The 20467-nt window shown below is 40.8% G+C and overlaps 1 protein-coding gene across 6 annotated transcripts in view; it reads left to right on the top strand.

Annotated features, from left to right (window-relative positions):
- Positions 1 to 20008, top strand: part of ST8SIA5 (ST8 alpha-N-acetyl-neuraminide alpha-2,8-sialyltransferase 5) — a 69284-nt gene extending 49276 nt beyond the window's left edge. For all 6 annotated transcript variants that reach the window (XM_048292929.1, XM_048292925.1, XM_048292930.1 and 3 more), the window contains 6 exons: positions 431 to 523; positions 2939 to 3025; positions 6181 to 6325; positions 8641 to 8753; positions 12154 to 12246; positions 13242 to 20008. In XM_048292929.1, coding sequence (XP_048148886.1) covers positions 431 to 523; positions 2939 to 3025; positions 6181 to 6325; positions 8641 to 8753; positions 12154 to 12246; positions 13242 to 13704 — 994 coding nt within the window. In that variant the 3' untranslated portion in view covers positions 13705 to 20008. The remainder of the gene's footprint in view (positions 1 to 430; positions 524 to 2938; positions 3026 to 6180; positions 6326 to 8640; positions 8754 to 12153; positions 12247 to 13241) is intronic.
- The last annotated feature ends 459 nt before the right edge of the window (positions 20009 to 20467 follow it).

The raw sequence follows: 20467 nt of genomic DNA, 5'->3' as shown, positions 1-20467 counted from the left end.
AAGCTCAGTTGCTCAGGAGCTATGGAATAGCCTCCACAACCTCTAGCACTTTTATGGTACTGTTTTTTCCAACCCAGCACAGTCAGGCACCCAAAAGATGGGAACAATGTTCCTTAAATGATCAGTGCTCTTGCCCTGACTTTCAGTTCCAGCTGCCAAGTGCTGACTGCTGGAAAAGGTAGCTGGTCCTTGTTGTTGCTTCAAGATAGATGAACTCCTGTAGGAATGGACAAACTGGGCATGGGTGACAGTTCTAGGATCAGCAAGGACATCTGTGCTTTCTGTGAAGGAATAAGCTGTCTATGGGCCAGGCAGTGCAGCTTCAGGTTAGGAAAAAATCATAACAAATTGCAGTAAAATTCTGTTGATGTGCAAGAAAATTATTCTAGTGTAAACCTTATCTATGGTATCTTTTCTTCTCTTTCCTCAGGTATTTTGAGTTTTATGAAGGGCCATTGGAATACAACTCTACAAAATGCCTGGAATTAAGGCAGGACATCATTGAGGTGAAGGTCCTGTCTATGTAAGTATGAACTAAATGTAGAAAGTAGAGGTATTTAGCAACAAAAGTATTGCTAAAAATGTTACTTTTGAGGCAGGATGGAATGGTATCTTGCAATGACATTGTCAAAAGATAGGCTCAAGAGATCACATCAACAGGGATCTCAGAAGGGATCCCTGACCTTCTCTTACCTGGGCGAGCAGTGCTTGAATTTCGTCTGAAGTCCATTTAAAAAACATGGAAGCTTTTCCTGTACATTGAGGCATTTTGGTCACACCCAGTATTATTGTTGGGAATTAAATACAGTGTTTGTAATATCATATTTCCAGTAATTAAAGAGTAAGAACAGACAGACTGACTCATGCAAGTGTCCATCTAGCTTAAGGCTCTTTCATTGACAGTGGCCAGTAATGAAGCAAAAAGCTCAGCCCTTCCCGATAGTAAATACTGGCATGGGGACTTGTGGAGTGGTAGAAGGAGTCCAGACTGGAGTAATCAGAGTGGAAAATAGACCTCTCTATTAATTTCTTTAGATATTTTCTGAGCCCATTTTTATTTTTGACCTCGTCAAACAGCAGAGAGTTTCACAACTCAAAACCCCTCACTGAAAAGGTAAGAAAATGTGATTCTGGGAAACAACAAAAGATCTCTAAATCGTTTTTTGTGGTCCTGTAAGTATGTCAGGAAAGGAGTGGGTTGAAGGAGATGTATATATGAAACAACAGCAAAGGAATTGGGTGAACAAAGTGAGCTTGCCAGTGCGACTGAGCACAGCTGTGTAATTTTAGTGTTTCCTCTGTGCATTTTCAGCATTTCACTGAGTTTAGGTGCTTAGATTATGCCTAATCCCTCACCACATCTAAAGCCAGTGGTTTAGTAATATTACAGGCAATGCACAAGGTCTGCAAAGTGCGCTGGGAATGTCAGCTCAAAGTGCAGCTGTATAGGCGCAACATTAAGCACCCAGGGCTACAGAAAATGCAATTTGTTGCTCCAGGTCTGCATGAACCTGAGAATGTCTCCCTCACTGACTTTGTGCACAGAAAAATGTAGGTTATGTCCTTGCCTTCTGTACTGGATGAAGGATGCACAAGTAACACACTTTGCACGGCTTGCTGACTTGCAGTGCTTAAAAATAAAGAGGAGGGGTGAGAATGTCACACTTCTGCCAATGTTCTGCTGAAGATGGGGAGTTTTGAATTGCTTTTTTTTTTTTGCATACTTATCAGACGACACAGAGAATTCCTCACTTTTCTTCACCTCACCCAGCGGCCCAAGGAAGGTAGTTGGCTCCTGCTCAGCTAGATACGAATTACCCTTAATTCTACAGTAGATGCTATTTGACATTAAGATCTTTGCTGGTCTCTTCTGACATTCTTGATTCAAATGTGCTATGTTTCCCAAGTCAGCCCTTATGGTAATGGAAGATTTCCAAGGTAATGTGCTCTTGTGGGCTACAGAAAGTACAATATGACCTAATTCCTTCCTGTGCCTTCCACAGCTTGGGAAATGCTAAGTTCTACTCACTTTAAATATATAATTATCTTAAAAGTCTTTGCGTTGTTCAAACATTAAAAGCCCTCAAGCCTGAAGAGAACTCATTAAGACCTATCAATCTAGCAGAAATCACAGACCTCCAAATTTCTTAGCCAGATTATGCAGTTGCTTCCTACCTCTAGATAGTTGCAAAGCCTTTGTTATCTCTATTGTCCAAATGCCCAAGAATATGTGCGAACTTCAGCGTGGAAGTTCTTGGAATTGGTGATAGCATCAAAAAATGAGTTATCCTGTATCAGCCTAGTTGAAATAGGAGTGGCTTTTTTGTTTGTTTGTTTGTTTGTTTGTTTTAAATGTGACTCCAGGTATATTGATTAGCAGAGGAGGAGGGAGAGATCCTTATGTAAAGAGCTTTTAATTTCCTCTTACCACCACAGGCTCTTACCCCTACACATGAGCTCATTGTTCATAAAATGAATTTACCTACAGTGCTATGCTGTAGGATCTCACAGATAAACTCAACCTCACCAAAATACAGCCACAGTTGGCCAAATGCACCCCCTTTTCCAACACCCCCCCTCCTGGGCCCTTCTGCTGGGTGCATCTTTTCCCTCAAACCTATCTGATAGAGATCCATTTGCTTCCCAGCAGATTTTGGTAGAGTAGATGCTTCTTGCTCAATATTGCATTTTTAATCCTGAAAAAATATGGAGAAAGCCTATCAAGGAGAAGAAATCAGTCCCAAGCATCAATTCTTGCGTACGCTAGAGTGGCTATGTCTGAGCAGAAAAAGGAATAAAAATGATAAATTTTGTACTGTCTAGATTGACTGATTTGCCCCATCAATTTGCATGGTACTCTATCTGCAGCCGTTTTGGGAAATGAAGCCCTTGTAATAACCTGAATTTTAATTTTTTTTCTTTCTTTTTTATCTTTTAGGGTGAAACAAACTGAATTGTTTGACAGATGGAAGAGCCTACAGATGTGCAAATGGGAGATGAATGTCACAGAAGCCAATTTATTCAAGTAAGAACGGCTCACATTAATGAGACTGAGTAAAATTTACTTCAGTTTGAGTTTAGCTTCCTGCAGAGAGACCAAAATTTCATATGGATAGCAAGAGTAAGCATGACAACATTTGGAGTACCATCCTTTTGAATAAATGTGGACTTTTCCCCCCTATTTGAAAAAAACTCAACACCAAGAGTGAAAGAAATGTTTTTCTGGCATGTGGAACAGTCTTTCAGGAAAGGCAAGGAATTTGGTGTGGGAAAGACCTCCAGGTATCATTTGGGCAGAAGTCAGGATGGAGATGAGATTTAATGGGTGCACCTAACACTTCAACCTAACTCTCTGGCTTGGAATGGTAATATCACTGGTGATACTGCAAATTTGGCCTACAAAATACCCAAACTGCATTTTTTATGGGTGTTTTAGGTACTGTCAGATCTTGTTTATTACTTTCTTTGTTTTTTGTTTTTTTTTTTTTTAATGGCTTCTCAGCTATTACTCACAGATTATCTACATATTTTTTCTGGTCTTCAGAGACCTCTCAGTTTGTTTCTGTAGTCTTCTGTCTTTCTTCATGTAACTTCTCTGCTGAAGGTCATCCATGATCTTCTCAAGACACAGCTTTTGAAACTGGTCTTGTGAAGGCAATGGTAGATTGAAGCCAAAACAATTTTTGAAAGTTATATACTGATATATTCCAGTGCCATATTTGAGTGGGTTTTGAGAAAACACATTATTTCAGAGTAAATGCTGTAGACTAAAATCTGAAAGTCACTGGTACAATTCAGAGCTGTTGTTTAGAATAAGGCCCCCAGCTTTATCCCAAATTCTCTTGCATGATTCCAGGAAATAGCTGTCAGGAGTTAATGAGAGAATGTGAGAATGCATGTGCTGAGTTAGTCATTGACATCTTTAAAAATAACATTGTTAGTCTCAGACTCATAACAGTTTTTCCAATGTGATCTCTACACCTAAGTTTTTTTAGATGGTTTTTTTTGTCATATTTTTCCTGGAAATTACTTGATAGGCAATTATCAGAGCCCATTTTGAAGAGAGGAGTCATTCAGGATTACAGCTCATTATTTTAAAAACAGCTGGAGTGAGAGCAGTAATGATTGTGCCCAGAGAGCAAGTAGCACTTTGAGGTATGGAAAGGAGCACTTTAAGGTCTGGAGGCCAGAGCAGAGGTGGGAGCAATGAGAAAGGACTATCCAAAGACCACCAGGAGGACTGTCAACCTGTCTCAGACTGCCAACACCAGCACATTAAACAAAGAACCCCTCTTCACCCTGTGCACTGAGAGAAAAAAGAGATTAAAGACTCCAGTCACTGCCTGTACCTGCCTAACTGATATATCACTGCTTCAGAAACTCTCACTGGCACCCAGATGTAACATAACCTTTGTCAGCTGCTTTCAGGAACAACAGTTGTGTTTGTAATGAAAAAGAAAAAACGTCTATAGTCTGCTTCATTTGTGTCCAACAGGACAGAGACTTCAGTGTGTGAATGTGAGAGGAAGTTGCTGCCTCCCCTTGAAAGTAGACCAAGGTCTCTGAGTTTGGAGGTTGTTTAGAGGAGGTTAAAAGGTGTAACCCTCTGAGCTATGGGATTTTGAGCTTTGCCAGTCCTGGACCATCATGTGAGATGAGCTGAATCCAGCAGATTTTAAATGGCAGGTACTCAAGCAGCAGGGTGGGAGGAAGGGCAAAAATCACAATAGAGTTTGTATCTGGAGACTAAGGAAAATAGTTTCCTTGAGAGTCTTCTTCCATCAGATATCATTCACAATAAAGGACTGTGCCTCCAGAGAACCACCTGGACATTTAGGAAAAACATCTCTTTCAATTCCTTAAGGCTCAGCCAATGAAGAGGTTTTTCTCATATCCCAACTATAACAATTCAATTCCACTGTCTGCTTGTAATTATTTTTGCTGTTAGACATTATTAATTGACTTTTTCAGTCTCATTTGCTGCCTTGATCTGACCATCATTTTGTGCCATCCTTCATGAGTCAAGTATATGAGAGCAATTGGGCATCACTGAAATGTTTGCTTAATTCTGTATTTGCTTTCTAGTGCTTGTAATAAAGCCCATAGAGTAGACTGGCTTATTCTTCCAACTTAGAATATGAGGCCGCAGACCCCAGAGGCAAGGCATTTAATCTGGGTTATTTGAGAGCCATTTGGCTTTGTCTTCATGCTTGTACATTTGCCATGACACGTATTTTCATTAAAGGTATCAAACGCATTGACTGAGAAATAAACCATCTCTGGAATAAGAGTGAGCAAAAGTCAAGGCTTTCAGTGCCACCAGCAAAAGAAGAAAAACATTCAGGGAAAGATGGGAGCTAGGAAAGGGAACCTTATTTGCAAATACCCATTTGCTTTACCATTTACATTTCATATGAAACACGGTAAAAGCATCAGAGTTGAATATTTTTTCTCTCTTAGTGTGAATCCCATGCTTGGGATTTTATATGGTTCTTGTTTGCACTGGAATTTCTTCCATTTTGTCCCAGGGACAAAGAAAATTTCGGTCATTTGTCTGAGGTTTTGGAGTTGTAGGCCTGTTTGTCTGGCACCCATCTGTGAGGGCCACATCACCTTTCTGATGCACACATGTGCAAAGCCGAGGGCAAAACCTTTGAAAGTTTTTGTTGTAATCAAAGTGTTCTTTGATTACTGCTCCACTGCAGGCTGGTAAGTGGGGCAGTGTCTTTGGGCATAGCTGTGTTTAAGTACTGCCTTGCCAAATTTCCACATCCCCAGAGGAACTCTTTAACCCCTACATTTCCTGCCCAGTGACGAGTACATAATTTGTAAAATGTGGAAGACCTCTAAAGCGGAGAGGTACTAATTCATTAAGGTGGTTTTGCCAGGATGTTGGAGGCAGAAGCTCATCTTTGGGGACTGGAGCAGGGCTGAATTTGTACATGTATTTCCGCAGCCTAGAAGAAGCAAGTACAGGTGTCTCATTTACTCTCTTTTGTTTTTGTTTTACCAAAGTTTTCTCAATCAAGGAAAATTTCACCAGCAAACCACCATTTTACCCATCCTAGGGCTAAAAAATTTCTTTTTGGTGAAAAATACCTGTTAGGAGTAACAGCAATTGCAAATCCTGTATCGTGCCATCAGCTCCTTGATCTTATTTCTCTCTTTTTCCTTTCATAGGTCTACTCTGTCAAGGTGTTGCAACGCCCCATCCTTTCTGTTCACCACCCAGAAAAATACTCCCTTGGGAACTAAACTGAAATATGAAGTGGACACTAGTGGCATCTTCCATATCAACCAAGAAATCTTCAAGATGTTTCCAAAGGTGTCTCTGCCCATTTGCAGGATCAACTTCACTGTACTTGCTGCATTAGGCACTATCTTATAGCCAAGCATTTAGCACTTATCTGACTTTCCTACAAAATTTATTGCCTATATTTTGAAAATGTTTATTTTTGATACAATATTTTAGATGATTATCCTGTTTTCTAGTGGTCATCTGCAATATATATAGATACATACATATATATATATATATATATATGTACACACACATAATGTCCTGCAGAATATCACTGACTTAGGAGCAAAGTGGCTAATGAAATAAGAAAGCTAAATCAAAGAGACACTTACTGATCAGAACTCTTTTAAAGTATAATATTATGATATTATATTTTAATTAACTAAATTAATAATTATAAAGTATAATGTATATAATAAATCCAACATTTGAGGGTAGGTCTGCTTTTCTTTTTGACAAGATTATTTTATAAATCATATTCACAATGACTATTTTTATACTTCTTTCTGTCTGCAGATGATCTGTGAACAGACTTCATAATTTTTAAGTATATTCATCACAATGATTATTCAAAACCTTTCCAGCAAATAATGCTTGACCTCCAGGGGCATTCAAGGTTGTGATCAGTGGGCAATTCCCTCTGCACATAGTGACTGATGTCCAGGAATGGGCTGATGTGGCTGCATTTTTATCCCGAGGCAGACCCCTTCAATTTACAGCAGCATACTTGGAGGGAGTAGCTGAAATTGATCCCTTTTGAAAAGTCAGATGTATATTCAGGTTAAGTACTTAGATTTGTGCCATTGAACCTGTCCTTCAGGGTCCAGCCGCTTCTAATCCTTTGGCTTTCCGAGCACTGCTGAGAGGTAGGGAAGTGCTGTTATCTAAACATGCACATGGGGAGCTGGGGCGGAAGCAGGGGAAGGGCTCGGATCCAGGAAAGCACTTTGGCATCTGGGAACATGCAAAGAATGGGTACATCTAAGTCCAGGAGTATTATCCTCAAAACCCTGCCTGATTAGGCAGATGAGTGCACAACAGGCTGAATGCCTGAGCTCTGCTAGGAGTGTGTTAGAGCTGCTGTGGTGCTTGTTCAGGTATGATCAGGATGCTGTGAAGGTGTTATCAAATGCCAAAATTCCTTTGGGAGTCACTGGACAGTGGCCAAAGCCACCCTCTGCATAGGAGCCAGGCTGCAGTCTGGCAAATGTAGGAAATAAAGGGCTAAAAGCACAGCAGCAGTGCTGTTGTAGGGGCAATAGCCTTTTGCTAAGCACGGACACCTGGCGTCTGATTTCCCTTCCAGGGCTGCTGAGGCACTTTGTGATGAGAAATCACTGCATAAAGCACAGACAGCTCCGTATTTCCTTTCTGTCAGACAGCTGCTGCTTTTCTCAGACAGGTGTAATTGCATGCCCTTTTTGCCTCATGGCTTATAGATGCTGTGGAAAGATCCTGGGAATAATCACCCAGAAATGTTAGGCAACTCCGGCGTCCCTCTGTAGTTTGCAGCATGAGATTATTGATAAAATATGTATGTACCAAAAACGAGCACTCTCATGCTTATATAAGCACACCCTACATATTCATAAGGTGTAGCGTGGCTCAGTTCTGCGTCACAGCCCTCTCACCCTAACAGCCCAGTTTGTTCTCAAGATGTGATTTTCACTCCCTCTGGCTTCGGCAGCAGCTGCATGTCTGTGTGCGAAGGCAGGATTCTGCCCAAAGATTACAGGAAGATGCATCCTTCACAAGTCCAAAAAAGTGCCTGACCAAAGGCAGTCTTGGTAGTATGAATGTTAATTAATAATCATTAATACTATTAGTACAATTAGTGTTGGTAAGGACTAAAATTTTGGCTACTTTCTGTAATGTGCTGTCTGAAAGGTTTCTTGGGCTTTACTGTCTGCTCTGGAACTCTTGTGTGCAGACTTCCCAAAAGCAGGACACCAGAGCCAGGGAACCGAGCAGTTTGCAGGGAGCTCAGAAAACAATGCCTGGGCTACACTGTTTTATGGTTTGTGCCCTCATGTGGAAATCAAAGGAGAAAGAAAGTGTCTAAAATTACTCCTTAAGGGAGTTACTCCTGGGGAAAACAACAGGGTATTTCTTTTTTTTCCATTTGGGTTTGTTGCCCGTGCCATCTCTAATTACACAGCAAAATATCCCATCACTTTATGTACAGGGAATATTGCACCCCAGAATCAGTGTTATCATCCTATGATTAATGCTTCTGCAGCAAGGTGTAACTGCACAGACAAAAAAGGAAAAAGTAAAAAACAGACTTGTTGGACCCATGTTTTGGGGTCTTTAACCGTTTCCTTGCCGTGCTGTTACAGGACATGCCATACCACCGCTCCCAGTTTAAGAGATGTGCAGTGGTTGGGAACGGAGGAATTCTGAAGAACAGCAGATGTGGCCGGGAGATTGACAGTGCAGACTTCGTGTTTCGGTAACTGGCACAGCTCCATTTTTCTCTTTTTGCCTTTTTTAATGACAAATACAGTATTGCAAAGCTATTCTCTCTCACATGGAAACATGACATTCGCTAAATTGGCTGTGTCAAGCCTGCCTCTTGCACAAAAAGCTGTGTTTCAAAAAGAAAAACCAACCCAAACCATCTTACTTTATAGTATTTATGTAAAAATTATGCTTTGAGGAACTATTTCTCCCTAACTCCATGCGGTTAATCTCTGACTCATTGGCAAAGCCTGATGCTCTCTTTCAGGACATCCCCTGCCACTCAGGTTGTGGATTTATCCTTCTATGGACATTAACCTATAAGCAGTGTCCTATGAACATGGCTGTGATTTTCTGAGGCAGATCTGAGCCAGAGGTACAACCTCTATTGAGTGAAAAGCGGCTTGGTCAGATGGTAACAGCTCACCGCTCATGTGCCTCAGAGGTGTGTTTCTGGACTGGTGCAGAGCTCAGGTGCTCAATAACAGGTTACAGTAATCAACAATCAATCCAGAGCCTCCAGAGTCACCAGAATAACTTTGAAGGTTTAAGTGTCTTCATTGCTCCTCGCTATATGTGGAATTATCCAGGTTTTGCATAAATTAGGATGTCCCATGATGAGCGTCCCTGGATCAGAGAGTCTAGCAGCAGTTTTTTAATCCTTAATATATATGAGAAAGATTTTTTTGTTATTCATATGCATGACTAATCCCTCTCTAAATCCTGTTAAGCTCTTTGCCTGGGTCCTGGCATATGACCGCTAGCTCACGGATTCATGACCTGCTCTCTAGAAAAGAAAAATCTCTTTATTTCACTTGGCCTATTTTCTGATCTTGGGTATGCTGTCATCCGTTTAGAATAACTGTGCATAAAACAATTAATTTCTCTGACTTCATACCAGCAAATATCAGATCAGATTTTGCTTCAGTGCAGTCTTAATTTAATTTGACATCATACAAGAAAATTTTACAACTCCTACCTTCAGTATTCATTGTTTTCAGACTCTTGTGTCTCCTTCTTATTCCAACTTTATAGAAAACTATTATCTTAGTTTTCAGTGAAAAAAAGTCTGTGAGAAAGTCCAGGCTTCACATAATTTTTTTCTTAAAAGCCTAGTGCACTCCATATATGTTAAATAATTACTGTAGATTCCCTGCTGTTGTGTTGGATCACAAATATCAGTATGGATGAAAGAAGAATTCATGTGACACATGAAGATGGCAAGATTTGAAGCAGAAGCTGAAATATGTCTGGCAAATCTCATTTATGTTTAAGGACTGTTTTACCACCATTACGCTTCCTTGAACTGTACCAAAACTGGTAAAAAAAGTGAGCAGATTATTACAGAACTTAGATATTGGGTTGTGTTTGGTACCAGTAACAATTAAATAAAGGTTTAGGCAGAACTGGAATATGAATAAATATGTCATTACTTGTGCCAAAGAAACCCCTGGTTCTCCATCTCCAAAATGTGGAATATGCACAGAGACGTGGCAATGTTTGAAAATTCATACTGGTATTAAAGTAAAGCCTGTGTTTAAGGTCAAGTCTGAGCACATCTGCTTTCCAGTCACCACTCCAAACTCTCAGCAATCATCATCATGGTCACCAGTGAAATAATTTAAAATATTTCACAAGCTGCCTATGAAGCCCTGATAACATTCAGCGATACCTTCAGGACACTTGGGGAAATCTTTTCTTGTGGCCAGCAGGATGCAACCAAGATTGTTCTGTGAAGTAAATTCTGAAAGCAGTTAATTATAGTACGACAGAGTATATCAAATACACACCACAACTGCATTTGCTAGTAGTTATTGTCTGTCTCCATCTACTGGCCAGAGCAGGGCCCTGTGATGAAACGCTGGGTGAATTTAGAAATGGGACTGCTCTCTCGGCAGGGATGAGTTTTTGGGGTCTTATGAAAAAGTACTGTTTGTGCAGATTATACCGTTTTTATAAGGCATTATCACCTTCAACAAATTCAGCCACTCTTAATCCTGGTGGGAATTTCCTGTTCGGAGGTATTGAGGCTGATTATTTGGAAACATTCTTCAAATACAATCTGATGAGCGCAGTGCCCAGTGCTAGGTGGAACTGGGGATGCCCGGGGACTTGAGTTCCATGATCCAGCAGAGGAAATGGTGCTAGAAATGGCATTGCCTATGAGAAGGATAGCTAAAAACCGTTCTCTGACCTGATAAAGAGGGACTCTCTGGGAGGTGGATGTGAGCTCTTGATCCTGAGAAGGACTTAGAAGGATTTTTGTGCATTCTTCTGCTCCCGAACTTGTTCTCTCTCTTTGACCGAGAAATTATCCTAACAGCTGAACTGTGGTGTTGTGAAAATACTAAGCATCTCTTACCCTAAGTACCATCACAGCTTTCTCCCTGTTTTTGTGCAGCCCTGTTCTTCAGAAATATGGAGAACTTTGGGAATTAGGCACAACAGTATTTTTGAGATGCGGGGATCTTAGGAGAAATGGCTTTTATTGAGGCTTGGAGATCACTTCAAAAAGCTTTCAAAGTGTCATTAAGTGCCTAACTCTAGCTCAAACTGGATGTAAAACCAGTTGCCAGGCCAAATGTTTTACCCCTGAAAACACATGCTGAAGGTTTTTTTCAGCTGGATTTCCTTTGGAAGAAAAGACTGTGGTAGCTTGTGAGTGTGCATTTCAATAACTTCAGCATCTCTTGAGGGATGCTCTAAATTTTGTGAGATGATGTATCTAGGACAAGGCCAAGGTGAATGGAGGCTGGGCAAAGTCAAGGCTTGCAAATCTTACAATATTTCCTCTAATAACTTTGATGTCCTGTGGCATACCTGTAGAGTCAGAATTCCTGCTATCACACTGTGCTGGTTAGACACTTATAAATGGAAAAGGAAAGGAAGCAGATAGTTTGGGATTAACTAGGTCTGGATTGATTTGTCTCTTGTGGAGCATTTTGCCTAGATTCTCCTGGGTATAAACCAAAACATCTTAAAGGCAATGTTATAGATATATTTTATTAATTATTGAATACCTCTCAGCTACTACTGAGTAAGCCTTTGATTTTAAAGGCTGATTGGCCTTGGAGCTTCATCCCATTTCGCATCCTAAACTGCCAGAGTAAACAGGTAAATTGCTATTAAGGAAGTAAAATGAGCATTGGCTACACCTGCAAAGACGGGTCATCTCTCACAGGTGAGGGAACAAGAGAGGTCTTCACACAGCCCCCAAGAACTTGTTAGATTATTGTGTAGTTTGGGCATCAACATGTTTTGATACAATTTTAAATTCTCACTCTGTTTTTAGATTTGTTGCTTGGCAGAAATGCTTAAATAAATTCTATATTATAGTCCCAAAAAAGAGCAAGGAATTTTTTAACTTTCTTACTAATTTCTTTCCTTTATAGATGCAATTTGCCTCCTATATCTGAGAAATACTTCATGGACGTTGGGGTGAAGACAGATGTCGTGACTGTCAATCCCAGTATAATCACTGAGAGGTTATTTCTGGTTTTTTATATTTTCATTTCTCTTGGTTCCCCAAATCTACCTTTAATGTAATTCTGTTACACAGAATTTTTTCCCAAATCCTACTTTAAATCAACAGTAACAATCATATATTTCATTCTAAATTGAAGTTATTCAGTACACAGAATAAGTAACAAGTTGTAGAAATGTGCTAAACACTTAAACCCGCATTTTGATGATAGGAAATGGAAAGGCAATGAGCTAAAATCGAAACAACAGAGCCCTCCTTCCCCTGGAAGTCTTGTGTTCTGCTTGCAAGTCCCAGTCAGATGTCTTAGAAACATTCATGGTGAAAGAAACTGGATCCCAACCTAAATGCTGAAGTCATAGAATCAGAGTCATCAAGGCTGGAAAATTAAGATCATCAAGTAAATAAAGTAACACACATTGTCACATGTTTTAAAGAAATGTCAGTTAAACTTTGTAGCCAGGACTGACTCAGTGATTTTAATTTTAAATTTGTTAATGTCCTAATGGTACCTTGTGGCATGTTTGGGACCATGAGGCTCATTACTGCTTTCCTTTCTTGATGGGGGAATGTATTTCTTTCCTCAAGCAACAAAAAATAATTTGTTTGATTTTTGGTTTTCTTTTGAAAGTGCTACTGTTAGACATTTTAAATACTTGCTAGCTTTGGTGTTCATCCCTTATTATACAGCTCTGCACTGCATGGTGCACTACATAGCTTGGAAAAATTACATACTTCTAACAATACCATAAGAAGTGAGATACCAGAAATGCCCACAAGGTTTATCCACTGTTTAAATAAGTTATTCTGAATTTTTTTATCCCCTGAATTTTTACCCTACATTTCATGCTCATGCTGTAGCTACAAATCTAAGTACATTCCCCTCGATAACTAAAACATCAGCTCAATTATCTCTGTGTCAGAAATATTTCAGCAAAACCCCTTGGGGGTTTCTTGCTGGGTCTGGGCTGACCATCACTCACACCCTCTCCCCTTCAGATTCCACAAGCTGGAGAAGTGGAGGAAGCCCTTCTACGACGTGCTCCAGGTGTACGAGAACGCGTCCGTGCTGCTGCCGGCCTTCTACAACACGCGCAACACGGACGTGTCCATCCGGGTCAAATACGTCCTGGACGACTTTGAGTCCCAGCAGGCTGTTTATTACTTCCACCCCCAGTATCTCATCAACGTCTCGCGCTACTGGCTCGGCCAGGGCGTGCGGGCCAAGCGGGTCAGCACCGGGCTGATCCTGGTGACTGCGGCCCTGGAGCTCTGCGAGGAGGTGCACCTCTTCGGCTTCTGGGCCTTCCCCATGAACCCCTCAGGGATTTTTATAACTCACCACTACTACGACAACGTGAAGCCTCGCCCCGGCTTCCACGCGATGCCCTCGGAAATATTCAATTTCCTCCACATGCACAGCAAGGGGATCCTGCGGGTTCACACGGGGACCTGCAGCTGACAGGGACACTGCGAGAGTGGCAGGAGCTCGATGGCCTGTGTAAGGTGTAGGAGGTTTTATTACACCCCGAGATTATGCAATAATTGTTTGATATAAATTTCCTCAATGCATTGCGTCCCATAAGATCTAGGATACCAGCATCTTTCCTGCTAGCAGAGTTGGGTCCATAACAGTGTAAGAGAAGCAAAACTCCTGTGCCCCAGGGTACACGCTGTTCTGGAAAGGAAGTCAGATAAGAAGTACATTTACAATAGATTTAGGGATAAATAGAGCACATTAATATAGTTATCATTTCACTATGAAGAAAAGCACCAAACTTTTGAGGAAAAACAGTGGTGGAGAATTTTAGCATAGCCTGTAAGACTTTACATAGGTTTCTCAATCGAGTACCTTGGGGTATTGCCAGATTTTATTGAACACTCCCTTCTCTGGCCTTTAGGTTTTTGAAAATACTCTTTAGCATATAGCTTATTGGGGATATATAACTTAAGATCTTTGTTCTGTAATGTCACAAAGTGTTGATCAAAAACAGCAGATAGATGTGTTAGGAATAAACAAAATCACTTTATGAATTTTTTCAGCCAGGATAGAACAGAACGTTGAACTCCCATTCACAGCAACAGGTAACTGTGTGAATCATGTTGTGATATTGTTTTAGAGATTCTTTCTCCTTCCTTCTTGCATCTTGCATTTCTGTTCTCCTCTGCTGAGTGTGCTTCCTTTCTCCTTGTCTGTGATGCTTTCCTTCTGGCTAACACATGGCAATGTGTGCACTTCCTCCTACAGCCACCATTTCAGCATCACATTGGAGTCCTTGCTGAAGAAACAAGTTCCTTCACAAGGTTTTCTTGAGATGAAGAGCAAGGGGATTACATAGTTATATTTTACAAGCTGATTTTTTTGGTTCAGCGTAAAATAGAAAAAAAACCTTTCCTTGTTAATTTTTATTAAAGACTTCTCAAAAGTATCTGAATGTTGATTCACTGTTGTGCAGGTCGAGTTAACACTTTCAGGTATCTGTAATAAGTTAATGTCAGGAAATGAAGCTAAAATACAGAGAAGATATTTTGTGGTTTAGATTATGATGCTTATTTTAAAATTATGCATTTGAGATGTCAAATGTCTTAATGTGATGTTTTTGTATATTGAGAATGTTGTTAGGATAGTAAAAGGGCTGGTGGTGTATTCTTTAAATGTCATCACTGTAGCTCTGTCAGGTATGCCAAACCTAATATTTCACCTGCTACAGCTGGCAAAATCCTGAAGCAGAAAAGATGCCACAGGTGGCTGGAGTTTTTTGCCATAGTAGGCTGCTGGTGTATGCCCTTTCATACTGGTATGGCTGCATACACACAGGTGAGATTGGCTGTTTCAGCTGTGCTGGCATAGTTAAATGAACAGAGTTTCCCATCTAAATTCTTAGTCTGAAGCACTCGGGCTGTTGCCTCGTCTTGTTTTATGTAGATTACAAGATCTGTGATCAAGGATTTGAAGTTTAAAGTTCTGTATGAGGGGTAATTTTTGAGGAGGGCGGAGAGGGTTTAAATCCAAATATGGACTTGAATTTTGATTTTGTAATGCATGAATGCACAAAGCTCCTTTTAAAATCCTCTGTGCTATGCTGAGAGCTGTGCAACTTGCTCACACTACAGATAAAATGATCACAAAGGAAGTAAAGCACGATGGTCACCATTTTAAAAGTCCCTGCTGGCCAGCATTGACCTGGATGGTATGTGGGAGTGTATTGACTTTACAGTGGACTCCTGAGGTCTGATTGCCTTAGAAGTAACCCATATCCTTGATAAAGTGTCAGAACTCACTTGGGAAAAACCAGCCAGGGGCGGGTGAAGGACCAGTGCTTAAGCTTAATATATTATTTGTGGTGTTGTGTTTTAGGTCTTAGAGTTACACGGCGTGTTATTGAGCACACTCTCGTATCATCTTCCTGTGAAATAGGCAGCACACTCATGAACCTGTAGGTGAAATGGTTTCCTTGATTCAATATGCAAAAGAGATCTTTGTCTTTGCTGTGTTCTGTAAATTTGTGTGCAAAGGGCTTTGACAATGAAGTGCTGTGACGAAAGTGCTATTTAGAGAGCAATGTGACACTGGAGGTTGGCCGTCTCGCTGTGCATTAAGCTTTATGATAACAGTAATGACACTGAAGCTGATACTTAAGAGCCCTTACTCCTTATTCTGCCTGAGTTTGGGACTAGTAGTGACTTCAGGTTTGCTTTGCTGCTGCTGCTCTGCTAAGGTTACCTTCTTTAGTAAGAGATTTTTCTTTACTATAGTGATCGAAGTGAACAAAATCAACTGAAAGGAGTCTGATATGTTGCAAAAGGCACTTCAAAAAAGATGGGAGAGCACTTGAGAAGCATCCATATGTTGATAGAAGTGGTGCAAATCCCTCTTTTTAGTTGCAAGGAATCCTTTTGGACAGACAAAAGGATAAGCAAAACTGTATTTACAGTAAATCTGTAATTACAGGGTTGAAGACATTTCCTTTCCATTGTTTGCTTCATACAAATGAGCAATGTAAATTCATTGTAATAAGTGCAGTTTTACGGTGTTTAGATTTTGATTGCTTATAGACCTATAGCTGCTATATTTTTTTAATGATTTTAAGAAGTGTGTGCAGGATGCTTGCACATATGCACCAAAGGCCCAATCTTGCCACATTTACCTGAATAGAGCCCCCATTCAAGTGGGTGGGTATTTTATTTGTGTAGGGACTGCAGAAACAGGCCCAGACATTTCTGTGAAGGTGTACATAGGTGTACAGTTAGATATAAGGAGTGATTTGCAAGCCAGAAAGATAATTAATGAAATATATATAAAATAGTCCTCGAGGTGAAATGCATGTCACAACATGTTCACTTTCTGATTCATTTTTCAGGTGTTGCTCAAAAAATGATTGCAAAACTATGGCATTTGTCAGAAACGCCATATGCAGAAGGGCTTTTGCAGAAAGAAGGACTCTCCTTGTTTTCTGCCATCATTCTTTTGTGTGCTGAGCATATGAAAATATTCTTTTGACATCAATCAGTTGTCTGAGTTTGGGGCTGTTTTGTTTTCCCTTCTCCCATGAGGTCAAAGCTCCAAATGTCCAATCTTAACCTTTGAACAACGGGATACTTGAGTGATAAGAAGTGACTGCCAGGTGTGCTTGCTGCAAGTAAAAGACGCATGTAGCACGTTGTGCTTTCCCAGAGAAAAGGCTTCAGGCCCCAGAGAAATTCCCCCCACAAAATTCTGATCTGTCCATGAAGAAAGCCTGTCAGCTGTCTGGTACCACATCCTGAGTTTGAGCTGTAATCCCAGCTCTGCTGCCAAGGGTATGAGGCCTGAGACAGGGAGAGAGAAAATGTGGTTTAATCCCCAATTCCTCATATTATTTAGGAGAATCCCTTAAGAAGTCCCTGACATCTGCATACACTGGCAATGCAAGTTCAGTTGGAAAAACATAACTAGGATTTCTTTGACTTTATTGTCAGGTCAACAAAGGAGGCTTATGAATCTGCCAGTGCTTTCATCAAAGTGAAGGAAGTATTTAGCTGGAATAGTTTAGCTGATTGCTTTTGATTTATGAAATCCAACTTTGCTGTTGGACAGAATGGCTTCAATGGCGATAGGGCCATTATAATATTTTAGCATATTTCCTGTGATTGCAACAGAGTCGTCAAAGCCAGCTCATGAATTGCAAAAGGGAGAACCATGCCATGACAGCTTGTCCTGCTGCTGTCTTGGGGAGGAGAGGCACCGTGCTGAGTAGGTCTGTGGTCTCCTGGAGAAGCAATGTGGAGGGAGTATAGGAGATTGCAAGTACAACGCTGCTCCAGAGCCTTTAGTGCTGTGGAATAACATGGCAGAGAAAACAGATGAAGTTTCACAGCTTGCAGCAATCAGGGGTAGCTCCTCCAGCGCTCGAAAAATCTACCCCCTTGCAGGCTTGGCTGATGATGAATTAAAGGTGACTTGGGATGGCCAGATGTAGTAAACGGAAGGAAATCAGCTCCAAGAATAGTCCCCTCTGTGGGTGTTTGGTGATTCAGTGGAAGTGTTGCTCAGGCCTTGGAGGCAGAAGCGCTGGTGGTGACGCAGCTGTGTGGGTGGGCTGCCTGTGCTCAGCCCTCTCTGGCAGCAAGGAGCAATCTCTGCTTCATGTGTGAGGGAAACTGAGGCAGGGAAAACACTGAGACATGGAGAGGTGGGGAATCTGTCCCTTTTGATCTTCAGAGGCCAGGTGGCTTGTCCACTTGTCCACTTGGATAGTGAACATGGAGGGCTCTGAAATGGGCCTTTCCCCCGATCTCACTCACATTTGAGTGTGCAGAGAGCTTTGGGGCTTTTACAAGTATAGGAAGAAGGAAACAGCAAAACTGAACAATTCCTAAAGGGCCAAGTTCCCTGGGAAACTCCGGAGTGAGCTGAGGTTTCATTCAGGAATAAAGAAGTCAGTATTTATGCTTAGGGCCTTTTCCAAAACCCAGTGAAGCATGTGGAAGTTTTGGTGTGCTCCAGAAACAGGCCCTAATCATGGGCAAGAAGAGCAGCCTCTTATTTTCCCCTCACTTGGTTTCAGATACACTGTTTAATATGCTTTAGATACAGTGCAGTAGCAATACCATGTTTTTAATGGTGTGAGTAAAGGACAAGCTTCTCTGGAAGCAGAAGAGTTGTGACTGTCACTCTCCCTTACAGATTTCATCAAATCATCCTTTCAAAATCATCTATGCAAAGCATTTCATCGTGGTAGTGTAAATCATACATGAGCACTCTGTACCTGGCAGTATGTATGTGAACCACAGGCCTCAGGAAAAGAGGGTTTTTTTCTGCTTGCTTTATAGTACCAGCGTGGAATTTGTTAGTGATATGAATGTGTCCAAGGTAGGATGCAGCCCACTACCTTTAAAGCCACCACAACATTCACATTTGGGTTCAGTAGAAAGAGAATTCAGGCCTTACGTCAGTGCTTGTAAGTCAAGCCAATAACCTGCATCTCCCAAAAAACCCTCCCAGGCTATTACCATTTTGTGTCTTGTTATCATCCTGTCTAATGTGGGTGAGCCTGCTGGGCATCCTTGCGTTGTCTGCATGGTATTCAAAATAAAAAAAAAAAAAATTAAAAAAACCAGAATTCTATTCAAAATTGTACTTAAGTGCTTTTTAAAATAAACTTAAGGGAAATCCAAATGTACAGGAGGCATCAGGTTGAGGAAGCCTGTGTCCCAGGCTGTCAGCACCTCCAGTGCTCCCCAAAATTCTGAGCATCCAAGAAACATCGGAAATGAGGGACTGGGCTGTAGTGGGAAGCTTAAAGAAAGACAGATCTGCCTCAGTGCTTCAAGAATTGAAAGATGTAAATATGTTACCAACGTGTCTGACTTTCTATTTAGAAGCCATAGATGTTCTCAGTGTTTGATCTTTGGGTAAGCTGATGTACATTTTTAACTGTATTAATCACTGTAAAATGTGTTAGCATGTAAAACGGTGACAAATTAAGCCAGAAAAATCAGATACTCTGTTGGCTGGTTCTCGAGATGTTTATTGTACCTGAAGCTGTCTGATGGACCAAGACACTGAAGTATCTCCAGTGCTCCATACGGCTTGTGAAGACTGGTTATTGCCTTCTTAGCAGTGTGGAACAGGCAGAATTAATCCCTATTTGTTAACCTTGTGTTGGCCAAGGAATATGCACTTATGTGTGCCTGAGAGCCTGCCCCCTTAGAGATGATGAAAGGATGAAAATTCCCTTCTCTGTGACAGGACAAAAATCTGGTGATTTTTGCTTCATTTCTGGGCCCTCCTTGTTGTCAGCCATGAGGTCCCTGATCAAATCTCTGCATTGAGCCCACGTAAATTGTATTGAACAGCTGCTGCCTGTTGAAAATACCCCTGGTTTTCACCTGGTGGGAAAAAAAATGCTTAGTTTGGGAAAACTGGGGTAAAACTTTGTGTCTTCATTGTAGGGCAGCTTGGGCTATGACAAAAAAAAGCTGGTTCATGTTTGTTTTTTCTGTAAGGCGGTGTCAGTGGGGGTGGAGAAATCCATGCAGAGTCATGTTGGTTTTATGATGATGTTAATCTCTTGTGTCCTTTGACTGACCTTTCTTTTGTCAACCTTACACCCTGTAATTTTGGCTTATTATTGTTTCTGTAGCTGTACTATGGTTGTGATAGAAAGCCTATCAATTGCTGTAAGCCATAACTAGAATAGTAATCAGGGTATTTTTTTTTGTCTGTGTCACTGTGTTTGAAAGATGATTAAATTCTATTGAATAAACAAACCACTTTAACAGTTTTCTGGGAAAAGCAATCTTTGGACCACTTATTGTGCCTTCAAACTGATTTTGTATTTTCTGTTGTTCTGTGTCTCTGAACAGGAGTAGTTGAAAGCTCAGCTGGTAGAAATCGGTTCACAAAACTAGAGAATGCCACTGTGGAATTATACGATGATATAGTATCATTTATAGATATATAAAAATATATTTAAGGTTATGCAATGATAGAAATTGAGAATTTGGTATTTTGATCACTGAATATCCAGTATATATTCTGGATTGTTGTCTATAAAATATCTAGGCACAGTAAGGTAATTTATTACTGGAAGTAGTAATCTATGCACAGACAGCCTTTGAAAAGCTTTTGCAATCCCTGGGATTTGCCTACTTACACCTTCCTAACAGCTCTGTTCTTTACTGTTTTCATCCTTCATATAAAATCATCTTCTTTGGAGCTGGTCTGTCTTATTCAGCCTCAG

Source organism: Corvus hawaiiensis, chromosome Z (assembly GCF_020740725.1).
Source record: "Corvus hawaiiensis isolate bCorHaw1 chromosome Z, bCorHaw1.pri.cur, whole genome shotgun sequence".
NCBI classification, from domain to species: domain Eukaryota; kingdom Metazoa; phylum Chordata; class Aves; order Passeriformes; family Corvidae; genus Corvus; species Corvus hawaiiensis.
The sequence above is the reverse complement of the archived record's forward strand: the minus strand, read 5'-3'. Positions and strand labels throughout refer to the sequence as shown.